Source organism: Phyllostomus hastatus, unplaced genomic scaffold, assembly GCF_019186645.2.
Source record: "Phyllostomus hastatus isolate PE091 unplaced genomic scaffold, TTU_PhHast_1.1 phas_scaffold_555, whole genome shotgun sequence".
NCBI lineage: Eukaryota > Metazoa > Chordata > Mammalia > Chiroptera > Phyllostomidae > Phyllostomus > Phyllostomus hastatus.
Window position 1 is genome coordinate 10021181 of NW_025334036.1, and position 16220 is coordinate 10037400.

General features: G+C 44.4%; 1 protein-coding gene across 7 annotated transcripts in view; it reads left to right on the forward strand.

Moving 5' to 3' along the window:
• MEF2A (myocyte enhancer factor 2A) overlaps positions 1-16220 on the forward strand; it is a 102091-nt gene that overhangs the window by 58493 nt on the left and 27378 nt on the right. For all 7 annotated transcript variants that reach the window (XM_045824768.1, XM_045824770.1, XM_045824772.1 and 4 more), the window contains one exon: positions 1866-2069. In XM_045824768.1, coding sequence (XP_045680724.1) covers positions 1866-2069 — 204 coding nt within the window. The remainder of the gene's footprint in view (positions 1-1865; positions 2070-16220) is intronic.

A 16220-nucleotide genomic window follows, 5' to 3' on the forward strand; every position in this document is an offset into this window, starting at 1 on the left:
ATTGACCTTACTCACATAAATCGAAGGTTATTGTTGACAAGTGTTAGGGGAACGTGGGGAGTGGAAGCCTGAGGGCAGTGGGGTGGGAGAGAACAGGTGGTGTGAACCTGGGGATGGCCGCAGACGTGTCTTCCAAACACCCGAGCTCTGAAATGGAGCAGGGAGAAGGGGTGGTGGCTGCAGGAGCAGTGTGGAGTCGGAGGGGGGCTAGAGCACGTTTCTGGGCTTGCGGCCTTTGACCTGGTGGAGAGGAAGGAGACCGTCACTGATGGGGGGAGAGGGAAGCCTGTGGCATCTGGGGAGGAGCGGGACCAGGAATGCTGACACCAGCAGCAGAGGAGGGAGAGGGTGGCGGGGTGCAGATGCAGCGTTCAAGCTGCTGACTCGGTGACGGGACGCGCCTGTGTCTGCTGTCTCAGTGGTCTGCGGCGGGGGGAGAGCGTGGGAAATAGCTGACCTGGAGGACGGGCGAAGACACAAGGGAATTTTTGATTGTCAGGCACCATCGAATGTTGAGTTTTATGATCACGAGCTTGGAAACATCGAGTGTGTGCATGTGTGTGTGCTCAGGTGTTCCCAGGAGGAGTGTGAGCTGCTTGGATAGAGAGACAGGGATGATTTGGTGTGTGGATAGGGGGTCAGTCCCTGACTGGGGCTGTGCCAGGCAAGCATGTGAGTGAGAAAGGGGTAAAGGAGTCATGTGTGTTTGCAAGGGAGTGAAAATCGTGATGGATCAAGGAATCCAGAGGTGAGAAAGGACATGAGACTAGATGGTAATAAGGTCATGAGATCAGTAATTGGAGCACTTGATAAAGGTGAAAGAACTTCTGGAGAGACCATGCAGCCGAGAAGAGTAGGAAGAGAGGCAGGAAAGTGGGATGCATGAAAGTGAGGTCTCCGGGGGCGGGTGTGATTATTGCTGGTGGCAGAGTTCAAGGTATGATTTTAGGAGTGGGCATTTCACATGTGGTGGAGGTTGATCACTTGTAAGTTGGAAGATAAAGGAACTGAGAGGCCGTGGTATTTGTAGTGGTTTCCCCCACCTGATGCTGAAGTCACCCGAGAAAAGAGCAGGGCCAGACAGAGAAGGAGTCAGGTGATGCTTCTCAGTGCGCATGAGGGAGAGTGACCAGCGGGTCGCCTGGTGCCCGCCACCGGAAGGTTATTGGGTGGTATAAATGTCATGACTTGAGCTTCAAAGCATCTGGGGGTTTTGAAGGGGAAGGGAGGAAAGATAATTTGGAAGAGAGAATAGGGAACAAAAGGGATATATCTTCCAGGTCCTTTAGTATAGGAAGTGTAGTGTTTAAAAACAAACAAAAATTGATCTCTCTTTGAGAGGACTTCAGGAGACAGCTTCAGTTAAAGAAAGAAATATTCAAAGGACATTAGGGCATTTGCTGATCCTAGACTGTGAATCTTAGTGGTCGCAGGAGAAGGGCTTGGGAGGGAGGGGCAAGTACAAGTTACATTAGTGGGTGCTTAGTCGTTTAGGGAGTAAAGTTGGAGCGATGATGGATGCCTTGATGTAGGACGGGTTTCTGAGGGGAACCATTTTTAACTGGATGCTAAGGGTTCACTGGTCAACTGTCTCCTCTGGTTCCTTGCCTCCTGCAGCGGGGCCGGTGAAAGGAACACCTCCCTAGCGGCCGCCCCGCCAGCGCCCTTGGAGGTACAAGGCTCCTGTAGGACCGTAGCCCTGTGGCCAGCGGGAGACGCAGAGGCTCATGGGAGCACAAGGCTGGGAACCTTTTCCTCCTTTGAAATCGGACTCAGTGTTAAGAAGACTCATCTTCAGGTAGCCTGTATTCAAGCTCTCCTAATGCTTTTGGTAAAAATACACTTTTGTTTCTGTGATCGTCTAGGTCACCTTCACAAAGAGGAAGTTTGGGTTAATGAAGAAAGCCTACGAGCTCAGCGTGCTCTGTGACTGTGAAATAGCGCTCATCATCTTCAACAGCTCCAACAAGCTGTTCCAGTACGCCAGCACCGACATGGACAAGGTGCTCCTCAAGTACACCGAGTACAACGAGCCGCACGAGAGCAGGACCAACTCGGACATTGTCGAGGTAACAGCCCCCTGGGCCCGAGCCGCAGGGATGCTTGTCTTTGTTTAGTGACTGTAGCTGTCAGGGCGTTTTTACATCCGGGAGAGAAATGTCCAAAGGGTAGACACGTCTTTTCTCTGAATTGTTTCTTGGAAGGCTCTCGTTGCTGCTATGTGATGCACCCCTCACGTGACAAGTACAGCCTACTCACTGAGACAAAGCAAACCAGGCGGCTGTGCCATACACCCAGTACGACCCAGCGTTTCATCTATGTGACTTATTCTATGAACTTTAAATTGATATTCTGAGACACTTGTCATCTCTTTGGACAGTGTGAAGTTGTAGTTTTAATGTCTTAGTGATTTCTGTATGTCAGTGATTGCCCACAACTCTGAACACTGACGAAATGAGAGAAAACGATGTAAATGATGTTTAGTTGTGTCCTGCTTTTCCTTAATCTGCTGCTTTTCAGCACCTCTCATAATTCTGCCAGCCTAATTAAGTGCAAAGAAAGAAAAGGGAGTTTTAAAGAATGATTTCTTTCCATTCAGAAATCGTGTTTTAAAACTAAACCTGCGAAAAAGAGAACCAATATGCTTCTCCTTTAATGCTTTTTTGTTGCAAAATCTTCTTATAAAAGGTAACTTTCCATGTATCTTTCCAATAGCATTTTAAATTAGCTTGATCTTTACTTTTGTCTTTGTTGTTTATATTTAGGGATTTTGTTTCATTTTTATTCACATTTTTTCACCACTTGAAAAGATACATACGTTGGCTTAGCTTATTGAAACAGAAAACTATTTTAATGAATTAGGCACTTCTTTGGTGAAAGTACTGGGACCCTGCGAAGTGAGGCACAACTAACTATAAAAGAAGAAATGAAGTTCCAATCTAGATTTTATTCAAGTGATTGAAATTAAGATAATGGTACTACTTTGTAGAAATCTAATTTCCTTGCCTCCACAGATTATATTATAGTTCTGACAATGAGTTTTAAGTTTACTCTATATTTCTCTGCCTTAGCCATTCCTTTTTGGATAGTAATCGTTACCCACCCACCCCAAAATTCTGCTACTTGTATTAAAAGAACACTTTTATTACTTTTTAGCAGTTAACCGATTGTTTGAAAAGAGAAGAAAAGTGTAGCGTGATGATAGCTAGGACTCCTCTCTGTTGCTTGGTTGGCTCAGTTTTACTGAAGCGGCTCACTCCCGCAGACCTCCCCTGACTGCGTGGAGCTTCTGATTGGCCTTCGCTGAACACTCAGTTAAACTGCGTGGTTACGTCTTTAGACAACCCCTCAGCGCAGTTACGTCAGTTGTAAGTTATTTTCTGTCATTGAGCAGTTTTGTTGTGTCTTACCACTTATATGCAGGACAAACTATTCAGTAGACTTTTCCCCTGTTCCATAGATACGAATTTCTAATCAAAATTTTGTAAATTAGGGAGTCACCACTTGGGTGGGCTTTAGAGGAGACTTTGTAACTGAAGTTCCTTGAAATGGGGAATATCCTGGTGTGTTTAGTTTAAAATGATATCTTATTTTTAAAATCTCTATTTCTTATAAAACTTTGCACTGCCTTAAGTCAGATAAATAATGGCATTGACTTTCCACTGGCCACAAAGAGGTGGTCAGGTGAGTCTCACCGTGGAAGGCAGGGACCCGTCCGAACCCTGACTGCTGTGCTCTTCACCGCAGCAGGGTCGCTCTCACCCCGAGGCTGAGGGAGCTTGGCACAGCCTCCCGCTGACTTCCCTAGTGAACTCGAAGGGTGTAGCCTGCTTCAGTCCTCCCAGGGGTCTCGGGGGACTGCCTCGCTCAGTTCGTCTGTCGTCTGTGGTCAGCCGTCCAAGTGTCAGAGGAGAGACCCCCCACATTTTTTTAGCAGACTCCTATGTTATACTATGCTTCAATATGAAGAAAAACTTCTGCAGTTCAGTTACCATTTGGGATTTTGATATTTTCTTTTTAATTGAAAATTTTAGAAGTGAACATAAGTCTTACCAATAGGTTTTTGTGAAGTTCTTTCTGAATCGCATCAATACAGTGGATGGAAAACACAATTGTTTGTAAGGGCTTAATTTGTGGTAGAATAAATTATAAGGCTTAATTCGCCTTTCTTGTGTATTAGTGAACCCACGTTATAAGATGACGGTGGCTACACTTGTAAGGTTTCCTTTCTCCCACGTATATAAGGTGTGAGTACACTAGTGGTGTGTACGATCCGAGTGCTTCTCACCAGCAGTGCTCATGGCTGCTGCTAATGCGGCCACAAAGATCGTTGTGAGCCAAACCAGTGACAGAGACTTGCACTGACTTCCTGTGGGCCACGTTCTCAAACGCTTTACAAACGTCTCAACTGAGGATATTTTTAGAATACCATTGTAAGTATTTTTTCCTTTTTCACAAAGTTTCCTTTCAAACAATTGTCATTGGAAGTGCACATTTCGATGTCCATTTGTTCATTTGACAAAAATATTTGAGGGGCTCTTGTGTGCCATGAGCTCTGCAAAACGATGTTATTTAGAGATTTCTAAGTCAAGCCACAAGATGATTCTTTCTACCCAAGTTTTATAAATCAAGGAGATCGACTTTTTCCAGCTGAAGGTCTTGTATCTCTAACTCCTGACACGTTGGCGTGTGATGTTCTACACGGCTTAGCCACCTCACAGGATGGGCGTGTGCACGCACATCAGCATTGAAGGCGGCACAGGAACAGCTGTGAGAGGTTGGCTCTCATGCGTTTCCCTGTCAGGGTGATCGATCAGCAGTGAAACCGAAAACTCGGTGAACTGCTTCCACAAAGCCTCTGACCCGAAGTCACTGATTGCCTGCTGCAGCCAGTGCTAGTCTTTAAAACCAGCAGGGTTTCACTTCCCAAACATTACATTAGTCAACTGTCCTTGGGCAGAGTCTTGAATGTGTGAACATGGAGTCTTCTGTAGACGCGTTTCTGTTGTGTCCTGCACGCAGGTTCTTTGGGGACGTGCTATGAAGAGAAAGGAGGATAGGTGTCCTGTGAGGTTAACACATCTGCGTGGTCTGCAGCGTAACGCAGGATACCCGTGTGTTATGCCCGTGGAGTTAGATTTAGAGTGTTTTCTGGGAGCACCGGGGTAGAGACACATTGAAGCTGTTGGTATTTGCACATTGAGGGTAAACAGAAAGAAAGACAGGACAGTCCCGTTTGTCTGCCGTTCCGTCTGAACCACCAGGGTTAGAGACCCTCTGCAGAACGGTCTGTCCTTGTTCTTCCCCGTTTCATGCCACCTCTGTTTTCAAACTAGCTTTACAAATTTTAATTAACTTTAGCCGATAACATTATTTCTATAGAGCTTTTAAAAAAATCAACATTTACATGTTTTAGGCGACATTTAGGTATTTTAAATTAAGGTCTGCAGTGTCTTGTAGGATATACATACTTTCTATGTTGAGAAAACTAAATATATGAAGATGAAAACTTACACAGTAGTAAATTAGGTTGTCGTTAAGATAAACTTCAAAAGAACCTTCATAACTGGATTTCTTTGAAATGGAGAGTGTTACTGCTGTGTTTAAAATAACGCCTTGCTTGAAAATGTTTATATACTGCTTTTCAGGAATGTACTTTTTAGAAAAAAATGATTTTTATTACTTTATTTCCTATATTAGGAGGCATTATACAAGGAATACAATCAAAGATGTGCATTGAACATTTTCATGTTGTTAAGAATCAATACAAAAAGTAGTAATTTAATTGAAACGTCTGAAGAAAATGTTAGAACACCCAAGTTTTCAGCAAATTAAGATTTAAAAACATGCAAATTATATTATGCAATTGCATAAGGACATTAGATATGTCCTAAAGTCTTAGCAACTAGAAATGAAAACTGCCAATGAATGGCCGTCCCTTATACACATACATGTACGTACATTGAATTTAGACAGAATAAAAGCCCAGAGCCAATAGAAGTTCTGCATCAAAATGGATGTTATTCTAAAGGCGTAAAGTGAGGATTTTTAGCAGCTGCTACACAATAAACACCTGAAATTACTTTTATATCTTTGTTAAATTTTGCTTTGCAGGAGTATTTGGAATGTTACATATTCCTGCTCAGTATTTTTTAAATAGCTACGACTTGGTGACATTGGAGAATGTCAGTATATAGCAGCTATGGCGATTCAGATCATTGGGATGTCGCTGAAGGATCTGAATACAGGGGCTGTGGCCACTGGTCTCGCTTGTTAATGTCTTGTGAACTGTTCCTGAGGAGAGCTATTTCACTCACCACAGGGATACTACAGTGCTTAAAAAAAAATTATACCCTCGTTCTCTCATTTGATCTTCATGTCCCAGGTGAGCATTTTCGGAAGCAGAAATTGAGACCCGGGTTAAATGACATGTGTATAGGTAGCAGTTTAGTGGCGGAACTGTGATCAGAACCTGGATCTTTGATCTCGCCCATCCCCTCCCCTTTTTCCCGTTGTCACTGAGTCAGTCGGGGCTCCGGGATATTTCACCATAGGTAGATAACATTTTATACCTATACCAGTAATGTATAACATGTAGCAAACATGAATGAGTTTTCCTCAATAATGAACAGAAAATAGGCGAGGATGATTGTAATAGAGTAATAGGTAACATTTATTGAATACTTAATATGACCTGATACTCTTCCAAGGGCTTGTATTTATATTATCTTATTATGTCTCTCCACTGACCCCATTTTACAGTTGAGGACATTGAGGCACACTGATCAATGAACTAAGATGCTAATTTGGATTCCAAAGAAAGAAAAAATCTGCCTTTTTGAGTCCTAATAATCCCTGCCTGCTTTCAAATTACAAAGGAATGTAGAGATTATTTTGAAATTAATATGAGGATCTTAAATCAATGTAAGATTTGTGATAATTAAGTGTTAATTATTAGATAAAAACAGGTGGCACATTATTTAAAATCAGTGGTTCTCAGAGTGTGGCACCCTAGCCAGCAGTATCCGCACCTCCAGAGAACTTCCTGGGAATCTAGGTTTCGGAGCTCCGCTTGGGGCCTGCTGAGTCAGACTCTTCAGAAGAGGCCAAAGTGCAGTGAGACTGAAAGCTTCAAGTTAACACGAAGTCTCTTGGTGGTGGTTATCCAGCTTTTAAAATACTTTCATTCCCAAGAATATCCTCAAATGATTTCAAACGGTGAGCAAGCAGAAACTGTAACGCTCAAGACCTTTCTCGAAGCAATTCAAAACGGTACGGCAATATTGTGAACTGCGAACTGGGGAACACGTTTCTAATGGGTTTTCCATTCTGTGTGGTTGTGAATGCTGCTTTGAGTGTATTTAGGGGTCTGTTGAGAATGTATGGGAGAGGGACTCTGGTTCCCCGGTTGAGCAAAAAGAAAGATAAATGACTTTTGTCTCCTGAGGTTACCTAGCACTGACCTTAAAGAACCGGAAGTGTGAGTCCGCAAAGTGTTCGTGACAGTGTTACAGTGTCCTCAGAGAATCTTTCTGAGCCAACAGTTTTTCCCCCCCGCGTCACAGATGAGGAACGGAACGGACAGGGAGTGTTAAGAGGCTTGCCTAATGTTTTCCAGGGCTGCAGTGGAGCGGCAGGGGCAGGGAAAAGTAATGAGACCTCTGAAGACAAGACACAGCCTCCCTGCACCTCCAGCCCCCTGCCCCGCTCTTTTGTCCCTCACAGAGCCTGACGCAGCAGGACGGTGATGGTGACACGGTGACGCACAGGGTGAGGCACGCAATCCTCATGCCCCTCCCCTCCCGCCTGTCCCGCGCCATCTCCTCACACAGCGGTCACCACGGCTCTTGCAATTTCCGTTTCACGGTTTTTATTTTGCTCCGTATTCGAATATTATTACTCATCACACAATTATTGGTTTTCATTGTGTGCTTTTTATCAGGAACTGCACATCTGTGTGACTTTTCTTTCGTTGAGGTCAGATTTTTCTCCATCAGAGATTGATGTTGATATATAAACAGGAGATCATGGGGGACAGGGTGATACATCCCTCCTGTGCAATATCACTCACATTTCAGTGATGCATTTCTTGTGATGACTGTTGAATACGTATGTGTCCTTTTTACCTCTCTCTCTGTCAGGGAGCGAGGGTGTTAGTGCTGATGATCAGATAAATTGTTCTTCTTTTTCCTCTGGCAGTTCTCTGATACACGGACCAGATTTCTGACCAGCAGGAGGAGGAGGGTGCAGGGGACTGGGAGAGTCAGAGAACGGTCCTCTAGAGGACAGGGTCGGAGAGGGAAGAGCTGGTAGCAGGTGTTCTAGGCCAGGGGGTTAGGGTGCGTGGGAGTGGGAAGAGAGGCGTGGCACCTCTATGTTACAGAATTCAGATCCGCAAAGTGCGGCAGAAGCGTGGTGGAAGAGCCGAGCCCTGCGCAGTGAGCCAGACCCCAAAGAGGGTGCGAGGCCCTTGACTTTCTCCTGAAGATTTGGGTAGCTATTGAAAGAACTTAAAAGAATAGCAGCCTGGGACTTACTGTCTTGTACTTCCTAAGCTATAAATTGTGTTAGATTTGAACTGGATTGTTTTGAAAAGGGTTAAAAGAGAAAGGGTAAAAATGATGAATGAAATGCATTACCTATTTTTTATTTATTGCATTGGTATTTATCATACTGGGTATGGGGCATGGTGCCAGGCACCAAAGTATAGTGGTAACTGGCTTATTTCCCTGCTGTTTCCCTAACGACTTGGTATGTTATATCCTGCTATTTTATTGTCTTCCTACGTGAATCCCTCTGTCGGTTATGCTTCAGAAGGATTCAGGACACTCAGAGCCCCAAGAGTGTGAAGTTCCCACCAAATATGAATCATTCAGCATATATGTTATACTACAGTTAGAGCCAGAGTCTCATTTGGAGCAGAAGATGCAGGCTATTTGCCGTATGTGAAACAGGGGCCCGTGTCTGCCTGTGATGTGAGGTTCAGTCTGTGATACCTCACTTCTTTCAGGAAAAGGTAGCCAGTGCAGACACGCAGTATTTTTAAACCTGGCTATTAAAACACACAGTCAACATTAAGCAGATAGCTGCCTAGTTTTCCTGTTTATTTTGAGTTTTGGAGCTTAGTTCTGAGAGAAGCTCTATTTAGGGATCTGCAGTCTAAAGAAAGAGGCGTATCTTCTTGGCACAGATCAGTTGTCACCCTGCTTTTAATTTACAGTCAGTGCTGCACCTGCGCAGTTCCCAGCGGCAGTGTGCGCCTCTTAGGTTTCGGAGGAGTAAACGTACCTGACAGTGCTGTTCGGCGGGTTGATTCCTGGCAAGGAGTGTGTGCTCCGATTCTGGCACACCCTAAGGGTGTCCTGTGAGGAACAGTATATATGTGGGTACATTGACATGTGGTTCTAGTTCTTGACTCAGAGAACATGTAGTTCTTATTGTCATTCATTAGTACGAAGACACCAGAAGGCACACTTTTAATACTGGTTTTGAGGTCAGTGATTAAAGCCTCACAAAGAAGCTGCGTGCCCGGGTCCTAGAAAGTCAGCCAGCACGTGGTGACTGAGCTCGGACTTTGCCTCTCGTGATTCAGTGGAGACTGTTTCTCTCAGGATTTGAGTTTACAGAACATTTGTTTTCATATAACTCATTTTTTTTTTGGTTAACTTATGGGCTTGGGTTATTATTTCCAGAATCTGTCTTGAAAACCTCAAAAATGTTTATGTTCTGCAAAAAGAACTTAGAAATAGCAACTAGTATTTGTATAGGAATTTTAAAATTCAGCATGCTTTTTTTATGCAATTAGTGTTCCTGTAGGATTATTCCATAATATTATATAATTAAAATATTTTATTGCCATTTTCCACATTTGTATAGTTGAATAAGTTTTTAAAAATCATTACTTTGAGGAATAGAGAACCTGTCCGTCTTGTTCTGTAGGATGGTAGAAAATAACGGTTTAGGTGGGTACCTAGTTTTGGGAAGGGTATTATTAATTCTCAAATCCTATTACTTGATAGTCACTTAATTGTAATCAAAGTAAGTTTCTATAATTAGCATTTTTGACTATATTAACCAGTTATTTATTGAATGTTTAGGATCACCAGCTATTAAGCTCAATGTTTAATAGGAAGAGAGATTAGCATTAAAGTTCCAAATCTCATGGGCTTTGAGGTTCAGTTAAAATAGTGTATGTGAAAGCATTTTGAAACCAGCCTGTATTAGGTTGTCCTGGTTGCAAGCAGCAGACGACCTGACTAAAACTGGTCTTTAAAACAGGGGTATCTGTAATAGCACGTAACAGAAACCCAGCGGTGTGGTAGAGATGGGCCCCTGTTAAACTGGGCTCCAGGTCTTTGCCTTCCCTCCAGCATCAGCTTTGTCCTGACGCTGGTGTCTTCACGCTGACAGGGGCTGCCCCAGCCTCACGTCTGCACACGGCAGCCTCTCCAGCAGCACTGTTTGATGGAACGTTCCGTGGTGACGGAAGTGTTCTGTGTCTGCGCTGTCTGGGACGGTGGCCATTAGCCATGTGCAGCTGCTGAGCACTGGAATGTGAGGAACTGAATTTTTAATTTTAATGATGTTTAAGTAACCACATATGGCTAGTGGATGCCGCATTGTTAGGCACTGTTATCAAGCAGGATAGATCAGTTGTGCCCCAGAATTCCCAGCAAGTGTCCTAACGTTGATTTGATTGTATTGGTTTAGGTCACATGCCTTCACCCCCGCCCCCCCTTCCTGTACACTTACCAGGGTGGTAGAAAGAGGAGGGAAATTGCTGGTTGTTTTACTCTAGCCAGATGTCCCACCTGTAGTGCATCCTGTAAGCCTACAGTAACACAGAAAGCTCGATATTTGCATAGGGATGGATATGTAGCTCAATGGAACAGAACAGAGAGCTCGGAAATGTTAGAGTCACAGGAGTATGGTTCATTGACGTTTGGCAAAAGTGCCCAGGGAAATTAGAAAAGGAAAGCCTTTTCAATACACAGTGCTAGGAAAACTGGATGTGCTTCTGGGGCGCAGCGGGGGGGGGGGGACCCTTCAATATTTACTTCACAATACACATCGTACAAAAGATCCCTGTGAACTAGAGCTTGTATAGGGGAGAACAGAGGTGAGGAAGAAGAGACAGACTGGGGGTCGCTGATGGGCAGTGCCTTCAATACTAGGCTGAGCTCGGCTTTTGACATTTGTCCTGTGGGCACCAGGCAGCCATTAGGGCTGTTTAAAAGGTACTCACGTGAGGGGTACAAGAACACTAATCTAGCAGTCGATAATCGGCATCTTAAAACAAGTTTATAGCTCTTAAAAATAGACTGAGTTATCCCATCTCCTGATTGTGATAGGTTCAGTGCCGCTGAGGCTCCTGGGAAGAGGAGCGCTATTCGCCCGGGGAAGGGCGAGTAGAGCCAGGCTGTGGGCTGTGTCCTGAAGAAGGGCGTGCAGACGCCTCTGCGGGAGCGGGAGCGCAGTCTGTGCGTTCCCGAGAAGCCTCTCACGCTGTGGGGCCAGTGCAGTTCGTGTCCTGAGCAAAATCCACCTCCCTGGAAATTACAGACTAAACGGGAAGGGCGGGGTCATAGAACTTTCTAGAAGGTAACATAGGAGAGTGTGTTCATGTTGAGGTAGGGAAAGCTTTCCTACACAAGACATAAATTACTACCATAAGGGAAAACTGTAAAGGGGGAAAAAATGAGACATTTGACTTTATTAAAATTAAGAACCCATTTTCATCTAGAGACAAGTATTTTAAAAAGTCACAGAATGGGAAAAGATTGTTACAGTGCATAAAATTAGCAAAGGACTTGTGTTGATTACAAATAAAAATGACTATAAAGCAATAAGAAAAAAAACAACTCAGTAGAAAACTTGGCAAAGTATTTGACAGGCACTTCACAAAAGAGAAAATCCAAATGGCCAATAGATGTGTCATGTGCTTCGTTCCCTTAGCAATCAGAGTAATACAAATGAACTCCTTGCTGCATGCAGAAACATTCATTGATCCAACTACTGAAAAAGTGTGGCATTGTCTAGTATAACTGAAGACTGACATTTTTATTGTTTTAAAGATTTTATTTGTTTTTAGAGAAAGGGGAAGGGAGGGAGAAGAAGAGGGAGAGAAACACCTATGTGTGAGAGCTATATCCCTTGGTTGTCTCTCGCACGCCCCCTACTGGGGACCTGGCCACAACCCAGGCATGCACCCTGGCTGGGAATCAAACCAGCAATCCTCTGGTTTGCAGGCTGGCACTCAGTCTACTGAGCCACACCAGCCAGGGCTAACATTTTATGAACTAACAATTCCACTCCTAAGAATATACCCTAAAGAAATGTGTAAAGATACACAGTAGACTATGTGCAAAAATATATATAGCACCGTCTTTATAATAGCCAAAAAACTGCAACACTGCAGTGGTCCATCTGCAGGAGAATGGATGACCCCCACCCTCTGCCCCCCACCCCGTGTAATGCAGTGTTCAATGAAAATGAGCAGTATGACCGTATGCAGTCCTGTGGACGAGTGTTACAAAGGAAAGAGGCAAGACAGAATGTACAGTGCATAGAGGCTGGACAGAATAATGTAGTGTATGTGTTTCATTCACATGGTATCTAAAAGCAAGCAAAGTCAGATTATACTTGTAGGGGCCTGTGTGCCTGTGGCACACCTACCAGGAGAACGTGGGAAGTGGCCGTCGCAGAGCCGGGATGGTGTACTGGCTGTGCGGGGTTGTGCGACTGAGGCAGATACTGAGGGGCTGGTTCTGGTCAGTTTCTTGACTTGATTAGAATCACTGCTGTTCACTTCCCAATCACTGAATTTTATATAAATTTTGATGTCCTTTTTAATGTGTGTTTCACAATTTAAAAAAAATTGAATTTTTATGTATTTTCAACATGTCTAGGAAGTGTAAGAAATATCTTTCAAAATTGGAAACAATGACTAAAAATGGGGGAAAAGGAAAATTTTTGCCATTAAAAAAATCCTAATAGTCTAAGTTCTTTGGAACTGAAGACATTATTCCTTTATTTTACAAGCACTCATGTATACCTTGTGCCAGATCTGAGCAATTGTCCAGGCAGCCAGCATTGATGGGGCGTTTGCTGCTCGGCCGCTTCACAGAAATGGGGTCTGCGGGGGGCGGCCATCTCGCGGACTGATTGAATTGGTGCGCTCCCTGTGCGTTTAAAACCGTGCACACGGGCCTTTTGAGTGCTTTCCGTTCCATAGCTTTCCTTCTAAAGGCTGCGATTCTGTTAGCTGGGAATGGTGTTCGGAATTATCATTATAGAATTGAACATGTATTAAAGAGCATTTCAGCTCTTTGTAGGCAGTAGGTTAAACACACAATCTTGTCAGGCATGGCCTCACTTAACACTCAGGCAGTAGAGACTCCCGAATCCAAAATTTAGTAGCATGCCTCAAGAGTCCAGAAATTGCCAGTCCCTTGGGATTTTAATCAGTCCTTATGTCAGACAGTATATCGTCATTATTTAAATATTTATTTAAACACATTTCTAATGAAAAATATCCTGAATACTAGATTTCTTTACTCTGTATGCAAACACCAAAGATTGTATGTGTATATGTGTGTATATATGTGCATATATATGTGTGTATAAATATATACGTGTGTGTATATCACCTTAATGTAGAATAAGTAACTAAAATTTTAAATGCATTATTTTTGGCTGATAGTTCTTATATCAGAACATAAGAAAATTGTATTTTATTTCATGCTGATGAGAGAATATAAGCCAAAAAAATCTATTTAAAGTTAGCTGCCTCTGTCTAATTTATAATTCATTTTAAAATATGTTTCTTAAGTATATATATTGTGTAAAAGAAAACCTGGATATATTTATAAAGTCTAAACATCATTGTTCTGGCCTCCTCAAGTTTCTTTTCCCTATCGCCTTCCCACTCCTCCCTTATTCTTTCTGTGTCCAGTTTCACCAGCAGATTTAGTAATATAAGCTAGAAAATACAAGGCAAATATGCAGGGCCTTCCAGGCAGTGATATATACCCAGAATTCTATACATGTTTTCTTGACTCGAAAGATAAGGCTGCTGATACTTTGTAAGTGAAACAATAGAACACAGGACTTTAAAGGTCTGTGTTGGTGTACGGACCATTATGAGCCAGTTTCCTCCGGCCCCAGGCAGTAAATAATCCTCAGGCCCCTTACCCAGCTTTGGGACCCTTCCTGGACTCGGGGTTGTGGAGGCACTAGCCAGACTTGTTACGGGACTTACCTAAAGGGTTATGGCAGTTTTGTTTACCCTGTTTCTTTGATTGTAAGGTCTAGGAATCTGTTTTAAGTAGCTCAAGCTACAGGGGAATTTCTTGGAAGAGTGTGGGCAGATGGTACCCAAGGCCGGAGGGGATCCCTGGTTTCCTGAAGGTGCAGCACCAAGACCCGCAGCTCGGGGTCTGCCTGGTGTGTCCTCTGCCCCCACGGCCGGTCGGCAGGGCCCCTCCCTGAGTTAACCAGCTGTGTGATCGGCACATAATTCCTCAGTGCAGAAAAAGCCCCAACTATGGTTTGTTCACGTCTCAGCAGGAGGAAATTTTGGAGCATTGTCGTGAAGGACATAGGTTGTGTCAAGTCAGCCTTAAGTGAGGAGTAGCTCAGCTGCTCATCGCAGCAGACCCCTTAGCAGTGTGTGTTTTTGGAGTGGACTTGTTTAAGGAACACAGCTAGGAGAAATCAACGTGAATGGTCTGTGCTCCTGAAATTCCAAATTACTTGGCACAATTGTGTTTTCGCCTTTAAGTTTGAGATGGCGACACTGCAAACTGTCAACCGCGTGTGTGAGAATAGAGCCCTTTAAGAGTCCCGTTCCCTTCAGAACGGAGCCGTAGCATCACAGAAATGGCCGTGGAGAGTACGCAGTGTAAGTACTCCGGATGAGCTTGTCCCCATTAAGAGCAGATTCCTCGTAGTGAGGTGACTTCTGCGACTGTCGTCTTCACTGAGCAAGTGTGTTCATGGCGGCGCACGTGAAGCAGGTGGGAAAGCCCGAAGCTAGCCTGTTTCTCACACGCCTCGCCTGGCCGCGCTGACGGGTGACAGCATTCCTCTCGTGAGTGCCAGCGGCCAGGAGGAGCCTGTACTGTTATGCTATGCGGTGGTGATAAAGAAGGCAGAAAAGGTCTTTTTATGGTAGTCGGGTCCTCAGAACACCTCTTCGTGTTCTGGTGATAAGAAGACACACGTTGGCTTTCCAGCAGAGGTGCATTAGCTTGTTATCTGCGGAGCTGATACAGACTCTCGGCTCCCCTCGCAGTGACGGGAACCCCTCTGAAGTGAAGGCTTGCAGGGCCGGGGGTGCAGAGCGCTGTCCTTCCTCCCGACGGCAGGTCGGGTTAACCCTGCTGTTGTAGGATGAAAACTGCATGTCATCGCGAAACACAAGCGCTATCCTTTTTCTTCTGCAGTTGAAAAGGTGTCCAACAAGGTGCATGCTCGCTGATCGCTATTACCGCAAGTGTGAGACTCTGAGTTCCCTGCTCTGAGACAGGTAGATCTGAGGGGAACGTCTGTAAAGCGCAGGCGCGAATGAACCTGCAACTTCATGCCCAAGTCTGTGTGTAGGGACCTGCTATCTTTGTTCTGTTCCCGGGGCTCTGCAGGCTGTGAGAGTCCACTGGGCACCAGTGTTCTGAGTGTTAACATCTCCCTGCAGATAGCGGCTGGCAGAGCTTTGGCAGGCAGAGCTTGCTGCCGTGCATGGGGGAGGGTGCGTGTCCTCAGCCTTCAGTTCTCCTCGACGGGACCTTCTATGGCTAAGTCTGCAGGACAGGCCCTGTGTTAGTTAGACCCTCGGCACTCGGGCCTGCGGGCCTGCGGTGCGGGAAACGGGTGCTGTGTTTGCTCCGTGCCCACGGTCAGTGCCTGGGCTGTGGTGGGGTGTCAGGCATTGCGGGGCGTTCCTAGCACATACCAGAGCGACTTGAGAGGCTAACATATCTGTACCAGTGATTTCTTACGGTTCTTTAAGCATGAAGAAAATCACATTGAAGTCAAGTGAAATTTGAAAATAATTTCACTTCAGGGAAACTAAGAAAAAATGCTCAAATCTTAATGTGTAGTGTGCTTACTTTCTACTTCTTTCAAGAAACAAAGGCATAAAATGAGCATTCACAATTATTGTAAGTCATGTTTTAAAGGATACCAAGATCTATTATTATGAATTGGTTAAAAGTATCTTC